Source organism: Camelus bactrianus, chromosome 35 (genome assembly GCF_048773025.1).
Source record: "Camelus bactrianus isolate YW-2024 breed Bactrian camel chromosome 35, ASM4877302v1, whole genome shotgun sequence".
In the NCBI taxonomy this organism is placed as follows: Eukaryota; Metazoa; Chordata; class Mammalia; order Artiodactyla; family Camelidae; genus Camelus; species Camelus bactrianus.
In genome coordinates this window covers 28,298,413-28,326,084 of record NC_133573.1, presented here as the reverse complement: position 1 = coordinate 28,326,084, position 27,672 = coordinate 28,298,413, and the positions used below count along the sequence as shown (strand labels likewise).

General features: G+C 55.0%; 1 protein-coding gene across 9 annotated transcripts in view; it reads left to right on the top strand.

Moving 5' to 3' along the window:
- The window catches only part of PFKFB3 (6-phosphofructo-2-kinase/fructose-2,6-biphosphatase 3), a 273,821-nt gene that overhangs the window by 34,987 nt on the left and 211,162 nt on the right, over positions 1–27,672 (top strand). For 5 of the 9 annotated variants that reach the window (XR_012504194.1, XM_074358156.1, XM_074358154.1 and 2 more), the window contains exons 2-13: positions 17,359–17,484; positions 18,250–18,346; positions 18,981–19,047; positions 19,559–19,633; positions 19,997–20,053; positions 22,553–22,677; positions 23,310–23,517; positions 23,890–24,036; positions 24,231–24,335; positions 25,678–25,807; positions 26,273–26,335; positions 26,448–26,512. Coding sequence is in view for 8 of the 9 variants with exons in the window: in XM_074358156.1 (XP_074214257.1) it covers positions 17,359–17,484; positions 18,250–18,346; positions 18,981–19,047; positions 19,559–19,633; positions 19,997–20,053; positions 22,553–22,677; positions 23,310–23,517; positions 23,890–24,036; positions 24,231–24,335; positions 25,678–25,807; positions 26,273–26,335; positions 26,448–26,512 (1,265 nt within the window). In the remaining variant the exon portion in view is untranslated. Of the gene's footprint in view, positions 1–10,887; positions 11,327–17,358; positions 17,485–18,249; positions 18,347–18,980; positions 19,048–19,558; positions 19,634–19,996; positions 20,054–22,552; positions 22,678–23,309; positions 23,518–23,889; positions 24,037–24,230; positions 24,336–25,677; positions 25,808–26,272; positions 26,336–26,447; positions 26,513–27,672 lie in introns of those variants that run through there. The other 4 variants (XM_074358160.1, XM_074358157.1, XM_074358158.1 and 1 more) reach the window with 2 other exon arrangements.

Below are 27,672 nucleotides of genomic sequence, written 5' to 3'. Positions count from 1 at the left end.
TTTTTAAAAAATTTTTTTGTTTTATTTTGGGAGGGGGAGGTAATTAGGTTTATTTATGTATTTATTTATTTTATTTTAATTTTTTTAAAAAATGGAGGTGCTGAGGGTTGAGCACAGGACCTCAAGCATGCTAAGCGTGCCCTCCACCGCTGAGCCATCCCCTCCCCCCTCGGTCACATCTGATTTGATCCCCGTAACCACCTCTTCAGGTGCACGGGCAGCTACTGTCCTCAGTTGCCAGATGAGCCCACTGCTCGCTGGGGTGAGTGGCTCTCTGTCCCCCTCCGAGCCCTGGGGTTCCTGGAGCAGTTCCCGAGGCTACCTCCAGCCCACGGTGGGAGTGGTACCCAATCACTGCCAGTGTATTCTTTCTTCATCAAACAAACATACTGAGCACCTCCTCAGTGTCTGACGTAACAGTGGTCTCTGGGGACACCCAGATGAACAGCTGTCCCTGTTGCAAGTTGCTTATAGTATAGTAATTACCGTCCAGTTTCTATTTCATTGAGGACAATTTGAATCATTCGAAAAGTGGAGGAGGAACTTTGAGACCATGTAGACAGCTCATGGGTGGACAAGGAAACCAGAGTCCAGAGAGGGAAGTCCTGCGACCTGGGACAGAGAGGTTCAGAGCCAGGTTCAGGCCCCCAGCTCCCAGCCCGCCCTCCCCACACTGTTCTGTCTCTTCTGGGCCCCCATTCCCACCGGGGGAGCTTTGGAGATCAGACATGGCTGGTTCTCAGTAGAATCATGTTTTGCCAGTAGTTTTGAGTGCCTGGCGGTGGTATTTACACTCCACATTAACTTCTCCCTCGATCTGGATTCTTTTACCATCGTGCGTCCTGTTCCGTCTTCCAGTCAGCTTCGGGCTGTGTCATCGAAAGCTGTGTTTCTGCTGCTTTAAAGCCCAGGAGCGGGCTTCTTGCCCTGAAGAGTGCAGGTCCTTACGGGAACACGACGGCTGCACACACATGGCCGAGGACCGGCACCTGCTGTGGGAAGACGCGGCAGGCTGTGTCCGCCGCAGCGGCAGAGAGAGCCAGCGGGGGCGGTTACAGGAAGGGCCGCTTGGCTTCTTGCCCTCAAGTGGCCTTTCCTTTGCAGACACATGTCCCCGGTGTCTCTCTGTGTGTCCAAGTTGCCTCTTCTTATAGAGACATAGTCAGGTTGGATTCAGGCCCACTCTGACAGCTTCACTTAACTTACTTCTTTAAAGACCCTGTGTCCAAATATAATCACATTCTGAGATACCAGGGGTCAAGGCTCCAACGTATGAGTTTTAGGGGAACACAGTTCAGTCCACAGCAGTGATTTATCCGGGCAGCAGCATGTATCCATACCCCATTCCTTTTCATGGCTGAATAATATTCCACAGACCACGTTTTATTTATCCATTCATCTGGGTGGGCACTTTGACTTTTGGCTATTGTGAAAAATGCTGCTCCACCCACTGTCTTTTCACGTAAAGAGGCTGTTGGAGATGGGGCCAGGTGGGAGGTGTACACTGTCCCCAGACAGCAGTGGTAAGTGTCTGGGTGCAGATTCAAGCTCCGGTGTCTGTATCAGGGCGGCGCTGACCCTCGTCAAGCTGGTAGCAGGCATCTGAGAAGCGGCTGTGTTGTGAGCTCACCTTGGGGTGGGGAAGGGCGGCCGGGCCGCTTGAGTGGTTCAGGGATGTTGTCGCCTCCCTGTTGTTTGCACACTCTCCCTGGCCTCTGTCTGGCCTCGATCTATCATGACTGATGGCTGAGTGATAGCCTTCTTCCTGACGAGGAGACAGCTTGAACTAAGCCGAGCAACCGTTCCGGAGCTGACTACCTTGTCCTCAGTGTAAGTAGCCGCGTGCTATGAACGTCTTTCGCCTCCTGGGGCCCCGCAGTCCTTTTCTTATGGCAAAGGTGAGTTTTCTCCTGTTTCTCTTCCGTCTGTGATTCGGGAGAACGTGACATGCGGGACCTGGAGGACCCCCGGCAGCAGGCATCTGGGTGGCTCAGGGTTAGTTGCTGCTGTGGTCTGCCCTGCTCCACAGCGAGTTTTACCCAGAGCCATTCCGTCAGTTAATCTGGGTCTTACTGCAGCTCTGCGTGGTTTCTTCAACCTCTCTTTGTCTTGTGTTTGCATCTATAAAAGACTGTCACTGGGAAACTTTTCTGGCAAGAAACAAAGCCCTAAGTGTTCTCGGGCATGTTTCCACGCTCACAGTGCGAAGAAACAAGATTGGATGTCAGCGAGCAACCAGCCGGCTGCCAGCCGTTCCTCCCCGGATGGCTGGCCCTGTCTGCGTGGGGCCACTGTGGCCCCGGGTCCGGTCCTCAGACTTCCCTCTTTAGAAGGTGGATTTTAGCCATGTAACCAGAGATGGTGGAGCTTAGGGAGACCAAGTCACAAACCAAACTGGTGAGAGAACAGTATTGGAACCAGATTGCCCAGTTGGTGTGTTCCGGGGTGGATCACAACTACTGGTTGGGACAGAACATTCTGGTCTGCTCACCAGCGGTTCTCCGGGAGGGAGGGTCAGCGGTAGTCAGGATTCTGGGCTTGGTGGAGCAGGGAAGGGAGGATGTGATTTACTGTCACGGCCGCGCGCAGAGCCAAGGCCGCTACATCAGTTTCCCACCAGATTACCCATTTATCCATCCTCACTGAGGACGGGTGGAGGGCCTCTGGCCGAGTCATGAGGCACAGGTGCGAGTTCCCGCACCCAGTTACGGGCTCCAGCACCCCGCTCCTTTTCTGCTCACCCCCACCTCTCATTTTCAAACCTCTGAGGGGAATTTTCCAGAATAAAGGTTTCTGGCTTGCCCTCCTCTTAGCTTCTAGGGTAAATGCTGTTGGGGGAGGAGTGGAGGAGAAACCAAGTCCTTTGAAACTGTCCCCGTGCAGGGGCCGGTCTCTAGAGCTTTCCTTCACCCTCTCTTCCTTACAAACCGCGACCGGAGATTCTGGACCTTGCAGTTACTTCCGGGTCCCAAGACCATTGCCTGCCTGGGATAACCTGTTCTTCCTCTTTTTTTTTTTTTTTTTAATTAGTTATTTTTTTGTATAACGTGCTCTTAGCACAGTAAGCAGAGGCCAGTCTTTAAACAAACTGCGTGTTCAGTCAACCAGTGTTCTGGGTCCCTGCCACCAGCCCGGCTCTGTTCCGGGCACTCAGGATGGAAACAGCAGTGAAGACGAAGAAGGTCCCCCCATCCTCTTGCTCGTTCTTCTCAGTGCCCTTTGGAGGCTTCCTGCCCGTTTCAAAACAGGAGCCGGTCATCCTGACGCCTGCAAGGTGCTCCCTGACCACTCCCCCCCGTCTCATCATTCTCTAGCCCTCTCTGTTCCAACCCCATCCCCCTCCCTTCCCTGAATCCAGATCCCACGCTGGTGCCTTCCTTCTTATTTCCTCTTCTGGGACGGCTCTTACTTCCAGTACCTGGGAGGGTGATGGGAGATGCAGGCTAAGAAGTGGATTGTAGACCGTCTCCATGATTTGTTAATAACCCAGCGTGACAGCATTTTGGGTGTATGACGTTAAGGAGACCACGTTGGTGATGTTGGTTTCTCCTGCTTCTTTTTGAGACTGGAAAATCTTAAGCCACGGTCGTAGCTCCTTGGCGACAGCGTCGCCCCGGCACCTGCAGGGATGTCGTGCTGTAGACAGCCTGGCTGGGGCTGCTGCTGTCCACGTGTAACAATAGAAATATGAGGTTTCTCCAACAATCGGAATAGTGTTGCAGACAGAGGAGTATTTCTCTTTTCTTCTTACCCTTTACTAATAAGTTAGTAAAACCTTTGAGAAGTACACAAAAAGCCCAAGGCCCCCTCCGATTCATTTTTTCTTTTCTTTTTTTTAATATATTTTATTTGATCTGGGTATTTGGGGACCACATCATTAAATTAATTGTTACACTGTGGTTGAGTTGTTCAAGGGAGGGTTTTGGTAAGTCATGCGTGGACCACATTGTGAATGACTTGCCAGTTGTACTGTATGGAACTTATTTTAAGAGTTAAAGGACTGTACCGTACGCAGGAGGCACGTCACCTTCTCCTTATGTGTGTGTTTACCATATACTTTGGAATGTTCTGTGCTGGAAAGGCTACTTATATTTCTAGAACTGATGGGATTTTATGCAACCTTTTTTTCTTGAGTTAACAGCAATAAAAAAAAGAAAAGCAACAAAAAATTCAGTTTCATTTCATAAAATGGTTATCTCTTTTTAAATGGACTCTGCTATGGTGGCGACCGCGTGTCTTTTCTGTACCCAAAGGAGGAGGCTTTCCGGGTGTGAGGGCCAGCGCGCAGAGGGCTGTGCCTCTCAGATGCCAGCTCTCTGTCTTCCTGGGTTAAATAGCACTTTACATCATAGGTTTATTTGAATGTTTTTAGTTATTAATCTTCATAATAGTTTCTCAAGATGATTCTTTTTTCCCACATTATAACCACATACTAAGTGATTTAGAGATTGTCATTGAAAACACTTGGATCTGAAATTTTGGTGTTGGCATGGTTATTGGGAAGAGACTGAATGTTCTTGTTGGAAAGGAATTTAATTGGGTGAAACTTGAAAGGATACCAGCCTAGCCGGAGATCTTGTCCTTTATTCCTTGGCTTACTGGCTATGTGAGCACAGGAATTGTAATTTAGAATTACATAGGAATTAAAGTGGCTTAATAGTTCTGAGACGCAGCTTCATTAACTCTAAGGAGGAAAGTGCGTGCGTGTGTGTGTGTGTGTGTGTGTGTGTGTGTGGTGGGAACACCATGAAATTCAAAAATAAGATCATAATTCAGACAAGGACCACATCTCACTTGACTTTCGAGCCCCCAGACAGCCGGTTCTCAGTGAATCCTTATTTGATATATGAAGAAGTTAGAGATACTGACTTTTAGTTCCACGTGTTCTCTTGGACTTAGCAGAGAAACACTGGAAAACAATGAGATGGCTGTGAAATTCCCAGACAATCTGCCCCAGTTACGGGCAAGCTCTCCTTACCCTCCCAACGTGGACTCGCCCGGAGCCCGCATTCGGCATAATCTCACCTTATCTAACGCCTCTCTATTAGTTCCCTACTTTATTCGAATTCGTGTACATTTCCTTCTCTGGTCGCCAATTACAAGCGCGTGGGCTTGGCAGCTGTTTCTCAGGAACACTCGCGTGAGGCAGAGCACGGAGCAGCGCGATGACAGCTAATGTGCTCACCTGCTTCTCCTCCGGGCTCGACCTGAGATCATGGAGATTCCAGTGCAGCCTGTTCCATGCCGTGTCTGACGCGCACTCCCTGCTGTGAGCATCTAATAAATGTACCAGAAGAAGATGGACGGTGAGCTGATCTCTGTGCTCCCTTTGCCTGCGGGGAAACACAGGCTTAGCGTGGCTGTCTGGAGCCCTCAGCTCAACTCTGCAAATGTCTCCTCTTTATTTTGTGTCCTGCATGCAAATTGGTGACAAAGACTACAAACCCACTGATACTCTCCCAAAGATCTGCATTAAGCCCAGAAATAGAATCGTCTCCCCCAAAGTAAAACACAACTGGAGCTTTATTCCGTTTTTCCAAAGGTGCAGGATTCGTGCAAATTCTGTTTGTATATGTGTGTCATTTGCAAGAAGCAAAAGTGTTAGGAACACATGCAAATCATCACAGAGTTCGTGGCTACCTCTGCCAATTTCCTTCTCCCTCAGTGCCTGGATCTATACCATCCATGCTTTTCCCACCCAGAATTTAAGCCAACTGAGATATCATTAATTTTAAAATTTTGGTGTTTTAAAAAAAAACCTTTTATTTTGAAATACAAGAAGTTACGAAACAGTACACAGAGTCCCGTGAACCCTTCACCCAGCTTCCTCTAATGAAGACATCTTATATGACTGATGTAAAATAACAAAACCAGGAATTGAAGTTGGTATAAGACTGTTAACTTGACTATAGAATACTGGGTTTTTAAAAAAGCACAAGTATTCTGAAGTCATAAAATAATACTTTAAACACAGATAACATGTCTTGATATATTCGGTGAGGAGGTTGACAAGGAGTATAAAATACCCTCAAAGCTGTAGCTGGAGGTGAAACACCGAGGGGCGGTTTTAAGAGCGTGGTTCCAAGGTCGGGTTTGTGCAGTAAGGAAGGGAAAGGCCTGCAGGCATGGAGCAGCGGCGGACTGGGCAGAGGGCGATGCAGACTTGGTGGAGAGTCAGCCGGACTTGAGTTGCGACTGTTCACCCAGAGCCAGGCGGCGGTCACTGTAGCTGCCCTTACACCCGGGAGGTGGCTAAGTCCCCTTAGTTGGAGATAAGTAAAGAAAAATGATGATTTGTTTTCAAGCAGACTATTTTCTCGAGCCATTTTAGGTTCACAGCAAAATGGAAAGTGGAGGACTCATAAACCCCTGACTCACACAGGCACACTCCCTCTGTAATCAACGTCGCTCACCAGGTGGTGCATTTTTACTAAGGATGAACCTACAGGGACACATCACCGTCACCCAAAGTCCACGGCTTGCCGTGGGGTTCCCTCTTGGTCTTGTATAGTCAGTGGGTTTGGACAAATGGTTAAAGATGTGTGCCCACCATGATGGTGTCATACAGAGTAGTGTCACTGCCTTAAAAATCCTCTGTGTTCCACTTCTTCCTCCCTCTTTCCCCCCAGCCCCTGGCAACCATTCATCTTTTTACTGTAGTTGTATCTTTTCCAGAATATCCTAGAGTTGGAATCATACAGTCTGTAGCCTTTTCCGACCGGCTTCTTCCACTTAGTAATAGGTACTTCGTGTTCCTCCATGTCTTTTCATGGCTGGATGGCTCATTTCTTTGTAGCACAGAATAATACACCACTCTCTGGAGGTGCCTCAGTTTATTTAGCCTTTCACCTACTTGAAGGACATCTTGGCTGCTTCCATGTTTTGGAGATCAGGAATAAAGCCACTGACCCCCTCCAGGTGCAGGTTTTGAATTGGGTTTTCAATCGGCCGATGTGGCATTAGGTGGACGTCCATACCTGTCTTCCCATTCATGTAGGAGTGACAAACATTTTATTTAAAAAACAAAAAACAAAAGTCGCCTTCTCCCCTTGTCTTCGGACAGGATGGTGAGGTAAGGGTTTATTTCAGCCTTTTATTTGGTGTCTCACTTCATTCTCTCAGACACAGGATTGTTCACAGGAGCAAATGACGACACTTGGTGTCTAATTAGCAACTTCTGATTGCTCTCAGCCTGCCACGGCGTGTTCGCTCTCTCCTTCTCTCACTGGGGAAGAGGTGGGTTCCAGCGTAGTTTCCCTGTTCAGTCTGGCGAGCTGGCCGGGGATCGTGGAAATGGGGTTGCTTTTGGCTGTCATTACAGCCGCATCAGGGAGCAGGGGTGACTGCTGGAGGACCTTGGCTGACAGAGGGACCTGGGAAGAGAGAGGTCATGGAGAAAGCCCATCTCCCCAATCCCTTCTGAGTCCAGCCCTAGCTACCAGCTTCTCCCCTGTAAGTCAGCACCTCCGCCAGGCGCTTCTGCTCAGGAGGCCTTTCTCTGCTCTTTCCGGCCAAACTGTCCAGCTGTTCTGGGTAAGATGGTCTGAGTCACAGTGTGGTCTCTCCACCCCCTCCCCATCAGGACTCCACTCAGCACCCTGGAGTTAGGCTGTGGCCATCATAAGTCCCCTGGGAACTGTCTGCCGTCTGTGTCAAGTCCAGGCTTGTGTAACTGGCTGTGTTCCTTGACCTTTGACCTAGTTCTTCAACTATATTCTCTAAACTTCCATTTACCCATTTAAAAGGATGAGTAGGTTATCTGGAAGATTCCTTCTAGCCTTAATAATGCCTCGGACCATGGGTCATAGAATCTCCCCGCTAGTCCTTGGAGCTGTCCTGTCTGTAAAAATACCACCGTATCAGAGGCGTTTTCACATTCTCTGCTGCCTTTTCTGCAGGATGGCGCTCCTGATCACAGGCTGGGGAGCTGGTGAAAGTACTAGATAGTTGGATATAGATGGGTCATTAGGAAAATTACGGAAAGAAGTGGATGTCTAAACCAGTAATGTCTGAAAAATACACTCCTGGAGTTCAGATGTAGTTGAGTTGTTTGTAAGCGGTTTTGCAATGAAGCAATTTTCTTTTCCCTAAGGATGCTACCCTAATGTACCAAACCTGAGTGTTGTCCTAGCTGCCCCCTCCTTTATTTTAAAGTGTGAATTCATCCTTGTCCCCCACTCATTCCCCGTTTGTTTGCGATTTGATAGCAGAAGTGGGAGGGAGATTACAGGACACTTCTGTGTGCTGGCCCCCATCAGGTGCAGGATGTGGTGCGGGAGAACTTAGTCTCTGCCCTGCAGCGATGGACTGGATGCCCAAGGCCCTGGGGCGTTATTGACACACAGGCAGGGGAAGGTGCCAGGTTTGCACCTGGAGTGCGAGTGCTTAGCTGGAAGTACTGTGGAACCTCAGCTGCCTGTGCCTTCAGACACCTTATCCAGATCAGGAGACTGAAGATGTGCCTTCACCGGTGTGGATGTCTCTACCCTGAGCTGAAACCCACGGTTGTTTGCAAGCTTGGAGGGGGAAAGAATGCAACCTGGCCCTTTGCCCTGCCCCTCAGCGTATGCAGACTCAGTGGGAGAGCAGGCACTCGGGGACAGGGTCTTCCCGCGAGACGGATGTGCAGGCAAGAAGGGGTGCGGCCACCACTCCCGCACCCCAGCGGGCAGGGGGCAGCGACGTTTCTGGCCGCGCAGGCGCTCGCTTGCTGTTATTTTCCTCTTTGGATCAGCCCACTCTTATTTCAAGAGTGGAGTGGGACGCTCCCTAGGGCGTTATAGGGTGTCATCTCTGGCATTTGCTCCCACTGCAGAAAAACAAGTCCAAATGCAATGCACTCGGGTTTCTGAACAGCTGCCCGAGCGCCGAGCTCCGAAACCAGACAGTCAGCAAAGCTGTCAGGAGGGAGAGCAGGGACTCAGGGGAGGGAGGTGGGGGTGGGGGTGGAGGGTGCTCGGGGCAGGGTCGGGGCGTGGGGAGTGGGGGGAGGGGGTCAAGGGCACCCATTTGGTGGGCGACGCCAGCCTGGGTGCGGGCTAGGGTGTGGGAGGGAGAATGCCTAGGCTGGGTGGGGTGCCCGGAGTGGGGGTCGAACGGGGGGGGTGTGTCGGGGTATCTGCTGGGCAAGCCATGCTGGGCGCTCCTCGCCCCTGGGTCTGCTGGGGTGCGAGAAGGGGGGATGCCCAGGCTGGAGGGGGTATTCGGAGTGGGGGGCGGGGCGCGGGGGGAGAGGGTCAAGCGTACCCACCCGGTGGGCGACGCTGGGCTCCCCGGGCCCCTGCGCGGTCTGGGATGCTGGAATGGGAGCGGCCTGGGCAGGGCGGGGCGCCCCGAGGCGGGGGTCGAGGCGCGGGGGTGGGGGTGCTGGGTACCTGCCTGGCGGGCGACACTGGGCGCCGCCGGCACTTGGGCTGGCTGGGGTGCGGGTAAGGAGGAGGCCGGGGAGGGGAGGGGAGGGGAGGGGCGGGGCGGGGCGGGCGGGAGCAGCTTGCCCGCCGCCAGGGAGCGGGCGCCGTCCCAGCCGAGCCATGCGGTACGTGAGCGACGTGTGGCGGCCTCAGCGCCGACTGTTCGGCGGCGGTGTGGGTTTCAACGAGCGCCGCCTCCTTCCAATCACAGCGCAGCGCCGGCGCGAGCTCTGCACCTCTCCAGGGCCGGGCCGCGCTGCGAGCTGAGGCATCGCGTGCTGCAGTCACAGCCACGTAGTGCCCTGTGCCGGCGGCAGTCCCCGCTCAGAGCACCCCAGATCTTCACGGGGCGGCCACTGGCCTGACTAGACGACTGTCACATGTGGCGAGCTGATGCAAAGCTGCGAGGACTGGGGAGGCAGAAGGGACACATATACCAAAAACTGGCGAGGAAGAGATGCAATGGGGCTGTACCGGATAAGTCACGGTCTTAAGGGGTTTGCACAATCAAGGTGCCGCCTCCCAATAGTTATTCTGGGGTTTGCAGGCAGGTAATAAATTGCAGATCGGAATGGGGTCCAGTTTTATTTATTCTTCTACTCGGAGAGATAAAGGTATATCGAAAATATTTTAACTGGTGACCGAGAAAACCAAGTTGCCGCATTCCCTTTCTGTTCGGCCTCCGGGTCTTTCCCGCCCCCTCCTCGTGCCCAGCATTACGGGACCCGGGGTTCTAGGTCTTGGGGGCTAGGTGTTGGGGGAGCAATGTTCAGCACAAGTCAGAGTTTCTAAGGTATTCAGGGAAGTGGGCGGGGTGAGGACGAAGGACCAGGGCAATTCCCTCCCTGCGGGTGGTAGGGGCCATTGTGGGTGAGACTCAGGTATTATCAGGGGGTACCTCTGGCAAGGAGTGACCCCAGAGGCGCTCTCAGCATCCTCCCTGTGACTTCCCTCTAGGGTAGCAAAGACACCCGTTACCCAGTCCCGGCAACCTGTCTCCAACCTTCAACCTAAGTCCGGGTCTTCACCCAGAGCTGACCGGGAGCGCGTGTTAAGAATGAAGAGTATTGGGGTCCCACTCCCGGAGAGGCCGAGTCAGTGGGATGTGTTTTAAAAGCAGCATCCAAGGTGACTCAGCTGCGGGGCCCCACGGATCGGACTGTACGGCACCACCCCTTTCCTCTCAGCACAGCTGAGTGATTATTCTGGGAAGGTTGTGTGGATCGTCTTCAGGGAATGATAGAAGGAAACTCGCGGAGTAGGACTTTAAGCCAGGGCTGGTTTGGGGTGTCAGCTGGTAGACAGCGTTAGCGGGGCGTTTAGCTGTCGCCGGCCTGCAGGGGGCGACAGCACGCTGCCTCCTGGCTTGGCCACCCTCCTCCCACGTGAAAGGGGGCTGGAACCCGAGGAATGCGTCCCCGCCCCGGGCTGACGTGTGCATCGCTGCCGGCCCCGATTCTTAAAAGCCCAGGCGGAGCGCTGGGCATCCCAGCAGATCCGAAGAGGAGGCGAGCGGGCGGGGACCGCGGCGAATTTGAGCCGGCGCACGGGGATCGCGGCTGTCACTGCGCTCGGAGCATCCCGGGGCTTCCCGAGTGGACGAGCTCGGCCCTGCGGGAGCTGCGGGTGCAGCCCCAGTCTCCCGACCTTTTCGCAGCGCTTGTGGAGCCTCACGCCCCGGGCGAGCGTTCGTGACTTAGCACAAAGCACGTTTCCAAAAAGCCGCGCTCTCGCGCACACACTCCCACCCCCTTTTGTTTCGGGGGTCGACAGGCCGCTCTCCTTCCCAAGTCTGAATACCTCACGTGGGGCGGAGGGCCGCCGAGTCTCGGCTGGGAAGATGCCCTTGGAGCTGACTCAGAGCCGGGTGCAGAAGATCTGGATCCCGGTCGACCACCGCCCCTCGCTGCCCAGATGTGAGTGCGGATGCGCGCGGGGCCGGAATGCAGGGGAGGGCGCGCCGCGTGGAGAGCGAGGCCATTGTGTGGCGGGCGCTGGCGGGGTGCTTTTGTGCCGGCTCCCCTCCTCCGGCGCGCTCGGGCTGGCCGGGCACCGCCCTCCACGCCGTCCCCGCGGCCCGGCCCGGGCGCCCCCCGCTCCTCCCCGGCAGCCTCGCGGAGGGGCGGGGACGGCGCGGACAGGACGCCGGTGCTGGCGCTGCGCCTCCCCTGGCCGGCGTCGGGGGCGCTGTGGCCCGGCCCGCGGTCCCCGCGGTGCTCCGCTCGGCTGGCTCCGGGAGCGCAGAGGGACCCGGAAACGGCGAGCGCGCCCGGGGCGGGAGGCGCAGGGCACAGCAGAAAGCCTGTGCTTCGGGGACTCCTGGGAAGGGACGCCGGCGTTTCCCCGGCCCGGGCCACTCTCCCGGTCGCCCGCCGCGTCTCCTCGGGTCTCAACCCCGTTTCTCTGTCCATCGCTATCTCCTCTCCTCTCTGTCCCCCTACCTCCTTTTTACCTCTCTTTCCATCACCTCTTCCCCCCTGTATATTTCTCTCTCCTCTCTCTAGCTCCGTATTTCCACCCCATCTTACTCCACCTTTGTATGTTTCTTTCTATATATTTTCATCCCCTGTTTCCCTCTCCTTGTTCCTATATATAATCTCTCTACTTCTCTTTATATCCCTGTCTTCTCTCTCCATCTGCCTGACCCCCTTTCCTCTCTCTGCTCTAGTTCACTTGCTGGGGGACGACCAGAGAGAGCTGTCTGGAACGAAGCCTCCCCGCGGGTTTTTGGGAGGGTCTGTTGATCCGTGACTGCACAGTTGGCAGCGTTTCCCACGTGCGCGTCCCTGTGTGCGCGCGTCCCCTCCCCCCCAACACCGCTCTCGCCACAGCTTGGAATTTGCTGGCAGTTCACCTCCCCACCCTGTCTGTATGTCGTCGCCCATTAGTGCTTTGGGAAGGTTTACCTTGGGCTCTGTCCCCAGCTAGGGAGAGAGCCACCTCTTAAAAGGGTGGTTCCCGTGGTTTGAAGGAGACACCACTCCTCCAGGGAACCTACCCAGGAGCCCATCAGGTGGACAGTCCGAGACAGTGGTGAGTGTTTAGCTCCAGGTCAACTCAGGTTGCCTGAGAGGTAAACACGGGATTGCAGGTGCAAAACCTCCAGGTGGCTTCTAGGCATCAGCATTGCCCAGGCGCCAGATGGCCTGCTGGCCTTCCCCACTGCCACGTTTCTCAGGGGATGGTCACCAAGGCCACGGTGACAGCTCTTCTCCCCAGGCTTTGCCCAGGTGTGAATCACCTCCCTGTCCCCAGCCCTGTCCCAGAAGGTGGGGAGAGCTGGCCTGGTGCTGCTCCTGCGTCATCCTGGTGATGGGGACCTGGCAAGGTACACCGGGGGCCGCTCCTCCACCAGTCCCACCGCTCAGGTCCGGCGGCCACGGAAGCCTTAGGGAGAACTGGGCTTCTTGGCAAGGTGGCCAAGGGCTGGAAGCCTTGCAGGTCTGTGTCATGCTCCCCAGCCCTTTCAGGTATGCTCTTGCTAAACAGGCTGACCACGGTCTGGTTGTATTTCTGTAAAACCTATTGGCAGCGAGGAATGCAGTGCCTTCAATCTCAAGGGAGATTTAGAGGATGCAGACAAAGCCCCGCCCCTTTTGACTTTTGAATAAAAGGTATTTATGGAGCAAGCACTTTGCAAACTGTAATGGGTCAAATAGAGGTTTGTTCTCTAAATACCTGTATTTGCACTTACGTGGGCGCAAATGCACACACACATTTAGTAGTCCCCTGGGGTTCGTGGCAGGGCGAGGACTGGGAGATCCCGCAGGAGGGCCCTGAGATTGACTGGCATTCGCTCAGTCGCGTGATTCTGAGACACAAGTGTGTAGCTGCGCTTCCCCGCAGGCTCCTGAGACCCATCCATTAGATCCTATCAGTCTGCACGTCTCACACGCAGATGGAGATAAGCTGAAAAATCCCTGTGGGAACAATTCAGAGCGGGGTGGGGGCGGGGGGCGTGGGGGCTGGCTAAAGCTGATGGATTAAGTCTCTGGTCCCCGCCCACTCCTGGAAGCCCTGAGTGTGCTTCTGGGGTTACATTTTTTTCTTACAAAAATACCTGCACCCTGGTATTTATTGCTTACGTGCCCTGATTTTAAATAGTGGTATTACCCTTGGTTTGTATAGTCACGGTTGTCTCTCATCCAAGAGAAAGGAGGGTATTTCTTCCTAGCATCCTTCCTGATTCTCCCCCTCCCACCCCCCACCGTCTTTAAAGGCATTTGGACCATTGGACGGATTTTCTTCCTCCTGGACCTGTTACCATCTTTCTAAGTGATGTCCTAGTTGGAGGTCTACAGCAGACTCCTCTGAGACTTGTCAACTAAGAGAGGGCATGGGAACCACGGCTGTTCACGTACAAAGAACAGTAAAACAACCGGAAGCCCCAGATTGATTAGTTTGGTGGTATTTCTGCCTCTGAAGCATCAGTTGGGTGCCCCGTTGCTGCTCCCTCACGATGGTAACTGCTTCTCACAAAACCTGCGGCTTCCTTCAAGTGCAAACAGTAACTCGGGGAGGCTTACCGAGTTGGTGAATCAGCTAAATAAACAAGGAAGTAAATTATTGGCCAGAAAGAGCTGGTGAGCCTTTCTGTTCACCCTCACATAGCTGAGCGTTCAGCGTGCCCGTCCCTGTGTATTTGGGACGTGTTTTCCCTTCCTCCACGCGCAACCCAGGTTTCTCATCTATAAAGCTGGTTACGTACTGTCTCCTCGTCGAAAGGGTTTCATCCCAGAAAGGGCTTAGACCCCTTGATGGTTTTCCAACTTAAAGAGGGAAGGTCAGGGAATATTCTGGAGAAATCCTGATCTTATCTTTGGGGCGGCATTATAATTTATTGCAGTGATTCTCGGCCCTGTCTGCCCATTAAAATCGTTTGGGGGAGATTCTGGGGGAAAACAATCTGCAGGTGGAGCCTCAGAATCCTGTTTTTCAAAAGCTCGTTAGGTTTAGCCGCTGGTTGAGAAGCACCAGTTGAGGACCGAGTGCGCAAAGGATTTCTGGTGAGAAAGGCCTACGTGAGCCCCAGATGTGCCCCATACAGCTTGCACGGGGGACCTCCTGACATGTCGGTTTCCGCGTGTCTGGGATGATGAAGCTGTCATGACCGACACTGACGGAAGCTGCTGAGGGAAGCGTCTGCTCTTCCCTTGTGGTTGATCCTCCCGAGAGCTGCGTGAAGCACCCCTGCAGTTCAAAGAGCCTGAGAGAGCAAGTCACTCGTCCAAGGCCCGAGGAAGTGCCGGGGCCTGACTTCGAACTCTGCTTGGCTCTAGACCCTCTGGGCCACCATGCTATTGTGTTGTTGACTGATTTGCTAAACTGCCCAGTCCCTCACTGGCTGGCAGAGACCAAGTGCGGTTGGGAGGGCCGTTTGCTGCACAAAGATTCACTAGGCCGTGAGTTAAAATGTGCGTGCGAAGTAATGAACGAGACTGGCGTCCAGCCCATGGTACAGAAGAGCTTTTGAAAGAGGTTTTTGCTTAGCTGGGTCCTCTCCACCCCGCAGACTCTCAGCCCACCCCGCCGGGGCGAGCTCACCTAGACGCTGGTTCTTACCATGAACTAAGCAGACCCTCTGGCCTGGTGTGATCCCAGGAGAGGGTTTGTGTCCAGTGAACCACAGTCAAGTGCCCACCATTGTGTTCTGGGGCTGCACGTGGACCTGTTTCCCAGAGAGCCCTTCCCAGTTGGTGGCATCACCACAGGGTCACAGCAGGGCTTTCTGTGCAGCATTCGGTTTGCCCTTGCCCGCGGGGGAGCAGGTTGCCGTGGTTACTGTAGACATGCAGCCATGAAACTTCCATCGGGCTGTTCTGGGCACTGACTCCACCTACATCTGCAGCTTGGCCGTCTGTCTTCCATGAGTTCCCCCGAAACTTGTCGTTGAAGAAGAGCTTACCTGCTCGTAGAAAACAGTGTGAGTGACGTCTTTTTGAGGTTAACATTTTGGAGCATCTCTGGGTGCAAGAAAGCTTGCAGGAGGTACGGGAGCAACAGCAAAGTCTCTTCCAATGGTTTGTTTTATATTCTGAGCTTGAGTTGTGGAGTCAGGACGGTGGGCGAGAACAGCTGTCCTGCCTGCTGTGTTAGTGGGTGACATCAGTCAGGGAGGATAGCAGCTCAGTCGGGGAGCAGGGCTGGAATTGGAACCCTCGAATGCAGCCTCTGTCCAGGATCTTCAAACAATTGCTTCCTGACCCCTCTGACATCTGTGTATCTCCCTATCCACAAGTGCTGTTTGGGAAGTTTTGTGTTAAACTCCCTACTTACTTTCCCCGATCCCTGTGCTGTCAGGGAAGAAGAGGCAGAGGCAGAACTCCAGGCAGGAAGGTATGGGAGTTGAGAGGGTTTAAAAAGTTCTGCCGAGAAGAAGAAACTGAGGGTCAGAGGAGAACTGAGGCAGGAGCAGGTGATTATAGGATCATGAAGGCACTTGAGATGAGCTGTGGGTTTAAAAAAAAAGGAGGAGGTGGGAGAGGGTATAGCTCAGTGGTAGAGCGAGTGCTTAGCATGCACGAGGTCATGGGTTCAATCCCCAGTACTTCCGTTAAATAAGAACAAATAAATAAATAAACCTAATTACCTACTCCCCCCACCCCACCCCCTCCAGAAAAGGAGGAGGAGGGATGAAAAAGTAATACCCAAGGTTTAGCCACAGGTTTTGTGGTATCCCTGCTCTCCTGGGGACCCCAGAGCGCCTGGGCAGAGGGCCAGCTGCAGTCACTTTTGGGAGACCCCCTGGTAGCTCTTTGAATCTCATGCAAGAAACCAGAGGACTAGGGGGAGTGACTTCTGCTTTGCCAGCTAAGGGAGTAATGCTTTATTTGGGTTTGAGTTTCAATGTGAATTTTTGGCTTAAGATACTTACTCTGTTGTGTCTTTATGGTTTTTTTTTCCCTCCCAAAGTGTCTTCTGCCGGAGGAGATTTGCATATATGACGAGTGGGTAGAGAGTAATGCCCCATTTGATAAATCAGCCAGCCTCTGTCTCCGCTGCCTTGGCATGAGTCCCACAGAACTATTCCATGCATGTGCACAGCTGAGAGTGCGTGCGCGTGTGTGTGGTGTGTGTCTCTGTGCGCATCTGGATGCTCTTGGGAGCAGTGTCACCGTGAGGACATCGGATGAGACCGGGGAAAGCCGGTGGCTTGGGGGAGGGAGTATTGTTTCCAGGCACCAGCGAGGACACTTTTGCTTTCTCATGTGTCACCTGCAGCTGCCACAGTGCACACAGCAGGTGTGTCTTCTGTCCCCACTGGCTTTTGGGGAGGCTGCCTGGGGGACTCAGGAAAGCCTGTTGGTTCTTCCTGGACTGACTCAGGTGCCCACGCTGGGCAGGGAAATGCCTGCGTTTTCTAGGAACTTGTTTGTTCCCGGCCACTGGCAGCTGGGGGATCCCAGCCCAGGGTTTTCGTGGCTCCTAGGTGTCTCCTGGCCTCCCAGTGGCCCTTCTTTCTTCTCCTCACTCTGCATGGAGAAGGTTGCTGATAGTCTAGGGACAGGAGAGGAGGAACAGTCCCTGGATGTTGCGTTGCTTCCTCGTGTCCCCAGCCTGCAGCTCTGGGAGGCAGACCCTAGTAGGGCATGGTGGGGTGTTCGGACACGTGACCTCAGTTTGGTCACCCGGCCCAGGATGGGGCCGTGTTGGGGCATCCAGTTTAAGACGAGGCGCCTCCTTCAAGCCTGTGCCTGTCAGTGGCCGGGTGTCCCCCCCACACCCTCGCGCTCATTTGCTTAGAGGGAGACAGAGCCCCCGTCTAACTGGGGTTTGTGGTGCAGCCTGAGTAGCCACGCGACCCTTGAAGCAAAAGGGAGCTGTGTGACCTGAGGGTTCTGGCCTCCAGGGGCCCAGTCTCACTGGGCTGAGGTGGGAAATTTTTACAGCCTGTTGTTGGCTCTGCTGGGCGCCTCATTCATGACACTTCCCGTGTTGCTCTCCCCAGCCTGTGGGCCCAAGCTCACCAACTCCCCGACGGTGATCGTCATGGTGGGGCTGCCCGCCCGGGGTAAGACCTACATTTCCAAGAAGCTGACCCGCTACCTCAACTGGATTGGTGTCCCCACGAAAGGTGAGGCGAGGCCAGGCCAGGGCTGTCACATCGCTGAGGCTGCCCTCCTGCTTGTCATTCCCTCCATCTCCATCCCCCCCCCCAAAACGGCCCTTCCCTCTCCAGCTGTGGGGACTGGGCTTTCAGGACCACATGAGGGCGGGGCTGGCCCTGTGGGGGGGGGCCGCCTTCCTTTCTGGCTGAGCCGTCCACCACCCTCTACGCACAGCTTGCTTTGTACTGGGGCCTCTGCTCACTAGCTCCTCCCCACTGCCCTGAATCCTGCCCAGCTCAGCCCTCACCTCCTCCAAGAAGCCTTCCCTGACCTCTGCGGTCTGTGTGGATCTTTTCTTTGAAATTCCCAAAGCCCTTAGCAGTGACATTCCCCCACTGACCATTAAAAGGGCTCTGTACTGTTGACTATGTTTTTATGAACCTTCCCAACTACACGGGGGATGTCTTGAGCCTGGGGACTAATTTCTCACATTTCCTGCACCGCTCCCCCGCCCCACCCTGTGCCCAGCGCAGTGCTTTGTGCCCTGAGCACCCAGTCAGTACCCAGCACCCAGTACCCACCCTGGATGCGGGTTGCTGAGCAATGCTGGGTCTGGAGGAGCCAGGCTGCCTTCAGAACGTGGAGCCCACCGTCGGGTTTCCAGGTCTTGCCGGGATCTTGTTCAAGTCAGCGTCCCGTGCCGGCTTGGCTTCCTCTTCTGGAAAGCGCGCTCGTGGCGGGGAGCGGCCCCTTGCCGGCCGCCCGCTCAGGGGCCTCTCTTTCGCACGCAGTGTTCAACGTCGGGGAGTACCGCCGGGAGGCCGTCAAGCAGTTCAGCTCCTACAACTTCTTCCGCCCCGACAACGAGGAGGCCATGAGGGTCCGAAAGTAAGGGCCGGGCTGCTGGGCCTGGCACGGCTTGGGGCTCTTTTGCTTTGCTCTTTAATGCCAGCTTGTGAGAGAGAGGGGGGCAGCCGGCCTGCGGTGTGGCTGCCAGCCACGCACCGCCTACCCCCGCCGGGTAGCGGCAGAGCCTCCCGGCCTCTGAGACACAGCCTTCGTCTGCTCCCAGGTGGTCTGATTCCGCTGATGCGATACAGGCCAACAAGGTCTCATTAAGAATGAACAAAATGGTTTTCTTGGAAAGTCATGTTTACATCTGAAAAGGACTGTGTTTAAGCCCAAGCTGACCAGGGAGCCCCAGTGTGACGGCTGCATTTAGAATCATCTGGGAGCTTGGCACGACCCCGGTGCCGGGCCCCCCTGAGTGGGTGCAGCGGGATCCGTGGGCAGGACCTGGGCATCTGTGTTTTGAAAGCTCCCTGGGGGGATTTCACGACGCAGCCGGCACGAGACCACTTCCGGAGGCTGCAGCTGCGTGTGGGGGGCTCCGGCCTCATGGCGCCACCAGCCCAAGCAGCTTAGCAGTAGAATCGTCAGTCGCCCTGCTAGTGGGGGTGCGTGGGCTTCCCTCTCGGAGGGACCAGCTCTGATGCACTGGTTCTCCTTCCGTGTGTTGCAGGCAGTGTGCACTAGCTGCCCTGAGAGACGTCAAAAGTTACCTGACGAAGGAAAGGGGCCAGATTGCAGTAAGTCTGGGGAATAAGCCCCGTCTCTGATCCCTCCCATAGCGGGATGGGGCCCTGGATGGAGGGGATTGTGGGAGCGCAGACGGAGCCCTGAGGGGAGGCCTCACGTGGGGACAGTGCCTCTGGCCTGAGCGGCGAGGAAACAGGTGGCGAGGGCAGCACAGGGGCCCAGGAGGAAGGTGGGCGGCGGGGCGGGCGGCACGGCCAGCTGGTGCCCTGCACCACCTCTGGTGTGGCCGGCCCCGACCTCCGAGGCAGCTGCAGCCCTGGGAGCCAGTGCCCCTTCCTCCAGCGTCCTCCCTGCTTGTTGCTGTTGTTCGTCTGCTCTGAGGACTGGTCCCATCGCTCCCCTTCGGTCCCTGAGTTTGAGAGGCAGTGGGGGGATGGAGAGGGTGGGTGGGGAGGGCACAGTGTCTCCTGGAGCCCCAGGACCTGGCAGGCCTGACCTCTGGTGGTTCGGTAAATACTGGTAAGCTGGCTGCTCTTCACGGGGCTTCTTTCTCCCTGCCAGGTTTTCGATGCTACCAATACTACTAGAGAGAGGAGACATATGATCCTTCATTTTGCCAAAGAAAATGCTTTCAAGGTGAGCCAGAGGCTCAGGAGCAAGGGAAGCGCCACAGGCACGGGCTGGTCCTGGGTGTCGGGAGCGCCTGCGCTCCGTGCTTGGGCCTCCCCCTCCCGGCTGCCCTCGTGTGGCTGCCTGCAGACCGGGCCTTCCTGGCGGGGGGCCTTAGGGGCCGCTGTGACTGGAAGGGGGGAGCGCATCCCTCTGCTGAGGAGGGTGAGGGTCGGGACTGAGCGGCTGGTTCTTCCCTCTGTATTTGGGGATTTATGAGTGGGGTCCTTCCTCCTCCAGTGTGGTGATGACATCACAGTGACACCAGAGTTGGCCCTCTGTGCCCCCACATTGATTGTTCCCTTACATTTTTGTCTCGCTCCCTCCCAGGTGTTTTTCATCGAGTCTGTGTGCGATGACCCCACGGTTGTAGCCTCAAACATCATGGTAAGACCACGCGGGACCTCCACCAGTGTGGCCATCTGAGACAAATGGCCCAGAGTAGTCACTGGACCCTGAGAACGTGGTTGGTTTTGTCTGGGAAGTCAGATGTGCAGAGCAGTCTTTAAGCAGATTCTATGACCTGGACTGGCTTTATCAAGGCAGAGAGCAGTCTTTGTGGGACATAGGAGAGAAATCGGGGGACCGGGAACAGTTTCTGTGGGTAGCTTGGCAGCTGGCTGGTGATGGGGCTGCCTGGGGCAAAGGATGGCTCACCCCTTCAGATGGGAGAGGAGGTAGCAGGCTGGTCTCTTTTGCTTTTGAGGTCCCTGATGGGTAAGAGTGGTTGTGGGTTGATAGAAGCCCCTGAGACTCAGCAGACGGATGGAAGTTGGAATTCCCAAGTCTGGGAAGAAGAGGGGTGGTAAAACTGTCTTCCTGCTCCTCTCCCCGTGCCAAGGGGGAGTTGCCCAGCTCAGTGGAGGGTCATTGGCCGCTTAACTTGATTAATTCTTAAATGTGACTTGCTAGCAAGAGATCGTACACAGAAATGGTTTCTATGAAGACTTCACCACAAGTCACCTTCTCCTGTTGTAGGTTGGTTTCTCTCCAGCTTAAATACATCAGAGTCAGACGTTACCCACAAAGAAAAGCAGGGCTGACACTTCTGCAGGGGACACTGTGGTTTTGCCCCAGACACGTGTGCATCCTGTAAAGGAATGTGAGGCCTTCACGCCTGGTGTTGGGCCTTCCCTCCAGGCAAGACTGCTTGCAAACATTTCTCAGAAGTGAGTTCATCTCTCAGGAAGGGCTATTGAAATGGTGGAAATCAGTCCAGCGGCCCCAGAGGCTCAAAGTAAGAGGAAACAGGAGTGGTCATGCTCTAAACAAAGGGTTTTTCTATGTTTCTGGGGTGTGCGTCTCCCAAGTCCCCTTTGGTAGTGAAGTGAGATGCAGCTGCAAAATCATTTTTTCCCCGGTGAGCAGTTGCCACGCGCTTGGCCAGAAGCTGACCATCCAGCTCGTACTCTGGGGACACGCGCATCCGTGTGCCCTGACCCTCCGGGTTCAGAAGTCCCTTCCTCTGATTAAGCCTCAGAGCAGCTTTGCAGTTTCCAGGCCTTTCCATTGTGCTCTTTATGTGGGAGGCTGTGCTGGAGAAAGGAATCTGTGAACTTAGATTTTTTTTTAATTATGCTAAAATATATAATTTTGTTGTTGTTGAAATGTAGTCAGTTTACAGCGTTGTGTCAATTTCTGGTGTACAGTATCACATTTCAGTCATACACATACATACATATATTCCTTTTCAAATTCTTTTTCACTGTAGGTTACTACATGGTATTGAATATAGTTCCTTGTGCTCTACAGTAGAAACTTGTTATTTACCTATTTTATACATAGTAGTTAGTATCTGCAAATCTGGAACTCCCAATTTATCCCTTCCCACCCCCTTTCCCCTCTGGTAACCATCAGTTTGTTTTCTATGTCTGTGAGTCTGTCTGTTTTGTAAATAAGTTCATTTTTTTTTTTTTTTTTTTTTGGATTCCACATATAAGTGATATCGTATGGTATTGTTCTTTCTCTTTCTGGCTTACTTTACTTAGAATGATGATCTCCAGGTCCATCCATGGTGCTGCAAATGGCATGGTTTTATTCTTTTTTAGGACTGAGTAGTATTCTGTGGTAAAATATACATAATATAACCTGACCATTATGATTGCTTTTAAGAATTCAGTTCCGTGGTTCCTGGCATATTCACGTTGTTGTGCAACCATCCCCACCACCTGCCTCCGGAACTTTTTCATCTTCCCAGACTGGAAGAGTCCTTGTGCAGAGTCCCTGCCTCTCTCACGGCTGTGGTCATTATTGAGGATGAAAAGAGCACATGCATTTAAAAAATTCTGGGTTTCCCTGAAATCTGTCAGGTTGTCAGGCCTCTTGTTCAGTTACAGGGGATGGCGGGCACAAGAGTCATTTCTCTTCTGTCTGCGGCCCATGAGAGCAAACCTTGGACAGGACTGGGTGTGTGGTCCAGGTAGAGAAGCATCAGCTGGGCACCGCCCGTCTGTGGGCGGTGAAGGAAGCATCGTGCCTGGCACATGGGACCAGGGCATCTCCAGTACCTCCGGAGTGCATCTTTGCTCAAGGATAACCTCCTTTTGGTGGGGGAACTTTACAGATGGTTTAGGGAAACTTGGTTGACTTGCGGGCTGAGCTGTCTGGTGGTGACTTGGCTACTGAATCCTCGTGGGTTTCCTGTCCTGCCATTCCAGGCAGCGAGTCTCTGTCTGCCATGGGTGCCCCCCCCCCCTTCGGGGTATCATCAGGTTATGATTCAGTGCCCGGCCACATCTTTTGTTTTTTTCTCTTAAACGCTGGGTCGGGTCATCGTCACTCTGAGCCCGTCCCAGCTTTTCCCCGTTTGCAAGCCCCAAATCCTGCTTCATCTCAGCAGAAAGCCTTCCAGCGTGATTCATCAGCTGCCTCTTTGTGGTGTTACAGGAAGTGAAAATCTCCAGCCCGGATTACAAAGATTGCAACTCAGCAGAAGCCATGGACGACTTCATGAAGAGAATTAATTGCTATGAAGCCAGCTACCAGCCCCTCGACCCCGATAAATGTGACAGGTAATTCCCAAGAGGTGACGATCTGAACCACCTGCCTTAGGGCTTTGAATGTTTTCTTGACGTTCCCATGAAACGTTTGCTCCTGGATACTTTTACAAACTCTCTTTGAAAATATCTTTGAAAAACTCCTTGACTACCTCTTTGGGGTAAATATTTTAGACCCAACGTACAAGTGTGGCTATTGAACATTGATCCCCGTCTTGCTACTTTCCTTCCATACTTCCTTTGTTTTTTTTTTCCATAATCTTGCTTTTCTCTCCCTCTTTTCTGGGAGGCTGGCCAGCCCCTCTCTGCTGTGGGTACTGCAGACCCAGACCCCTGACTCTAGAGAAAAGAGGTGCGGTCTGTGCTGGAGGAGGCATTGTAGTTCAGCGGGGACTGGGTCTCTGCAGGGATTGGGGTTAGGTCTCTGCAGGGATTGGGGTTAGGTCTCTGCAGGAGGCGGGGCTGGGCCTGCAGGGGGCGGGGCTGGGTCTCTGCAGTGAAGGGATTAGGTCTCTGCAGGGGGCGGGGCTGGGTCTCCACAGGGATGGGGTTAGGTCTGCAGGGGGCTGAGCTGGGTCTCTGTGGGGGGGCGGGGCTGTGCTGTGTCGACTCCAGTGTTCTGATCAGCTGGTTGCCTTCCCGTGCAGGGACCTGTCCCTGATCAAGGTGATCGACGTGGGCCGGCGGTTCCTGGTGAACAGGGTTCAGGACCACATCCAGAGCCGGATCGTCTACTACCTGATGAACATCCACGTGCAGCCCCGCACCATCTACCTGTGTCGGCACGGCGAGAGCGAGCACAACCTCCAGGGGAGGATCGGAGGGGACTCCGGCCTGTCCAGCAGGGGCAGGAAGGTAGGTGGGGCGCGGGCGGGCGGGTAGCCGAGGGTGGGGGCTGCGTGTCCCTGCGCATGTGTCTTTGGGTCTTTGTGTGTAGGTGTATGAGTGTGTGTCCCGGTGCTTGTGTGTCTTTGTTGTATATCTGTGTCCTTGTGTGTACGTGTGTCCTTCTGTGCATATATATGTATGTGTGTAAGTCCGTGTGTGTGTCTACATATGTGTGTGTACGTATGTGTGGGAAGGGGGACTCTCTTGGGCCCGTGGGGAGGGTTAGGTGTGTGTGTATCCGTGTGTGACTGTCCCCGACGTGGGCGGAAGCCAGCTGGGCGCCGCCTCCCCAGGAGGTGCAGCACCGGAGGCCCAGCGCACCCGTGCCTCTCCCCCCAGTTCGCCAACGCCCTGAGCACGTTTGTGGAGGAGCAGAACCTGAAGGACCTCAGGGTGTGGACCAGCCAGCTGAAGAGCACCATCCAGACGGCGGAGGCCTTACAGCTGCCCTACGAGCAGTGGAAGGCGCTCAATGAGATCGACGCTGTGAGTCCGCGTCTGGCGTGGCCGCAGGGCGGGCGCGGGGGTGGGGGCGGGAGGGCAGGGAGGCCGCTCTCTCGGGTCCGCTGCGAATACCGAGAGCCTGCCCCCCCCCCCCCCCCCCGCTCGGGCTGCGCTGACCGCGTCGAGGTGGCCGTGGGGGGCGTGTTCCCGGAGTGACGTCTGGGTGCTTCCGCCAGGGTGTCTGTGAGGAGATGACCTACGAGGAGATCCGGGACACCTACCCCGAGGAGTACGCGCTGCGCGAGCAGGACAAGTACTACTACCGCTACCCGACCGGGGAGGTGCGTGCGACCGCTCGCGTCCCAGTCCCCGTCTCCGGCCGGTGATCGCTGCGCCAGCGAGTGATGGTCGGGGCGGCTGGGCTGGGCTGCGGCCAGGAGCTCCCGGTGGTCCTTCTGAGGCCCCGGGGTCCAGCTGGTGGGGGCGTGGGGGGCGCTGCTGGGGTCCAGAGGGACCTGTTAGCAGTGACTACGGGGAGGTAGGGCCCTTTCCTCCACCTTCCTCCTCTGTCCCGATGCTCGTCCTGGCACTTCTGCCTTTGAATCGAGTTTTCCTGAGCTGAGTCTTATAAACAGCTCTGAGAGGAGCACAGGTGTGTTTTCCCACGAGGAGCGGGGAGAGAGGTGTTTCTCTGATGACGAATGTAATGATGAGGGAAAGACCAGGGGTCCTGAATGGTGATTCACTGGACAGGAGGGCGCCCCCCCCCGCCACTGTGGTGACATGGCAGACACATCATCACATCACTGGTGCTGACTGCATCCCTGCTGGCAGAGGGGAGGGCTGAGTGAGCAGCTGTCCAGGGCACCGGGTCCAGGTGCAGGCAGTGCTCTGGGGTCTGCCTGGTGACACCGTCCTGTCTGTACCAGATCAGCATTTGTCATATGTCAGTTCCCTTGAACCCAGGGCACTGTCCCTAGTTTTGACCCCAGTCCTTGTTCCCTGGGACCTGGTTAGTGAGAGAGGGACCAGTGCAAGTGGGAACCTTGGTGGTCTTAAAAATCCCGCGCCACCCTCTTCTTTTTCAGTTTCCTTTTATTGAGGTAAAATTCACATCCTATAAGAGTCACCATTTTAGCCAGTTCAGTGGGTTTTAGTATATTCACAATATTGTGCAGCCGTCACCATGAATTTTAGAACATCCCTTCGCTCCAAGAAGAAACCCCAGCCTCTTAATGGTCAGTCCGAATCCCCCTCCCCAACCCCGCCCCCCCGCCAGCACGAGTGTGTGTTCCGGACATTTCACATCAGTGGAATCCTACACCCTGTTGTCTTTTGCTCCGTGTAACATGTTCAAGGCTCCTCCATGCCATAGTGTCTGTCAGGACTGGTGCCCTGCTTCCCCTGGTGGCGGACGAGGGTCGGGAGAGAGCGGAGGGCGGGTTTACGTGCGTCTTAGAGGATCACTTCTCCACATCCTTACCAACACAGGACTGTTCCCCGTTCCTCAGAGGGCCGCTGGGGTGGGTCCCCCAGTGCCCATAAGGGATGCAGCACTAACGCACCGACTGGGGGTTGACTGAGGACCAGTCGCTTGTTCTCTGGTTTATAACGATGGGAGAGGTTTGGCTGGGGATACACGGCTTCTGCTCCAACGTGGCGCCCTGTCCCTCTGCCTTGCAGTCCTACCAGGACCTGGTCCAGCGCCTGGAGCCAGTGATCATGGAGCTGGAGCGGCAGGAGAACGTTCTGGTCATCTGCCACCAGGCCGTCCTGCGCTGCCTCCTGGCCTACTTCCTGGATAAGAGCGCAGGTGCCTGGTCCTTCTTCTCCCGGTGGGGCGGGGAGGGCTGGGAGCCATCACTGCCCCGAAAGGAGAACCAGCCTCCGGAAGCCCTGTCTCCCCACATCTCAGGGGCATTGGGTCGGGTGGGGAGGAGGCAGCCCACCTCTGAGGAGCAAACAGTCTAGAAAACTTGTAAAACTTAAGTGCCTGTCTGGCCGAGGACCAGTTGGACCCGGACACACCTACATTGTCTGGGAAATGACCCTTACTCCAGCTCTCTGTGTGGGGGTTTGAGTTTGCTTCGATTCTGTCCTTTCGGGTGTCTTTTGTAGGGCCCCCGGCTCGAGCAGTAGGGCCTGTGCCCAGTGGGAGGGGGGGCGCCCTGCCCAGCCAGGCCTCTGAGGGTCCCCACATGGCAGAAGCTCTCCCTGGGGCCTGGGAATGTTCGTCCCAAGTCTCACGTCTCACTGTGGGCCCTTCCCTCCTTCGCAGAGGAGATGCCTTACCTGAAATGCCCCCTTCATGCCGTCCTGAAGCTGACGCCTGTCGCTTACGGTGAGTGTGGGTCGCAGCCCCTCCGAGACCTGTCCCCTCGCTGGGGTAGGGGTGGGGCCGTGGGCGCTCATCCCCTGTAACCGGACGCCGACCTCTCCCCGCCCCTGCCCAGGCTGCCGTGTCGAATCCATCTACCTGAATGTGGAGTCAGTGAGCACGCACCGGGAGAGGTCAGAGGTGAGTGCGAGCTCACGGCCTCCGCCCTTCACACCGCACCTGCCCTCCGTCTGGGACGGGCCCGCTGAGTGGCGGGGCCCGCGGGCGCCAGCACCTGCGAAGCCCTGAGACTGCGTTGCTTGTCCAGGCTGGCTGTGTCTGTCGGTGGATTCTCAACAGCTCGTTTGGAACTATGGCCCTCGTGACTGTCCCTCCCTTTTCTCCGTCTCTGTGTGCTCCTGCCCTGCCTGTCTGGTGGCTTCTTGGCATCGTCTTCCTTTTCTTTCTTTCCATGCCTTGTCCCCCATTTCCACCTGACCTGAGAAGTGAGCACTGAGGAGGAAGACATTCTGCTCTTTTAGACATAACTGTAGCACAATTACCGCTACCTTTTCCTCTGGGGCAGCTAAATGATTTCAAGTTCCAGAGTCACTGGTGGTAACAGGACCCACCAATCAGCTCAGCGGACCATGTGCACTTAGGTACCGAGTTACCAGGAAGGCGGTAACAGTAGAGCAGGGCATGGGGCTGGGGCAGCCCAGGTAGGGTTTGGGAGTTAGAGACGGGAGCAGTGGCGGATGGGACGTTTTTCCGGGAGACCCCAGTGCCTGGCTGCATCTGACCCCACCTGGGAGTTCTGGAATTCGGTGGTCAGCCTGGCCGGCCCTCCCAACAGCAGCAGGTTTCTGCCCAGGCGTATGTTTCACATTATGAAAGAAAGTTTGAATTTACTTTATATCGACTGTCAAACTCCAGTGCTTTGCCAGCATCAGTCCGGCCCTTTCCTTTATACCGAGTGTAACATTCCCCTCTGTGCAGGAGATGTCCCTGTACCCAAGGAGCTTGGCCAGAAGATTTTGGCGTTAAAATCCCAGCTTACCCGGCAGTTGCCTGGCTGGGTGACCGAAATGAAGGCGGACGGCTTCCCTTGGCTCTAACGGCGCCCTTCTGAGAGGGGGTAGTGGGATGTGCGTTTGCTCTCTCTCTAGGGGCAGTGGCCTCCCCACCAGACCCTCCGGCAGCCTTGTTATTGGGGTTTGACCCGAACTGGTGGCCCCTGAACAACTCACTGTGCAGAAGAGGGCAGGGGATTGATGGAGACAGACCCCAACTCAGGTTCCTGGGCCACAGGCTACAATAGAGTGACAGGCCCCGGGGACTTAGAGGTCCCCACTCCGATG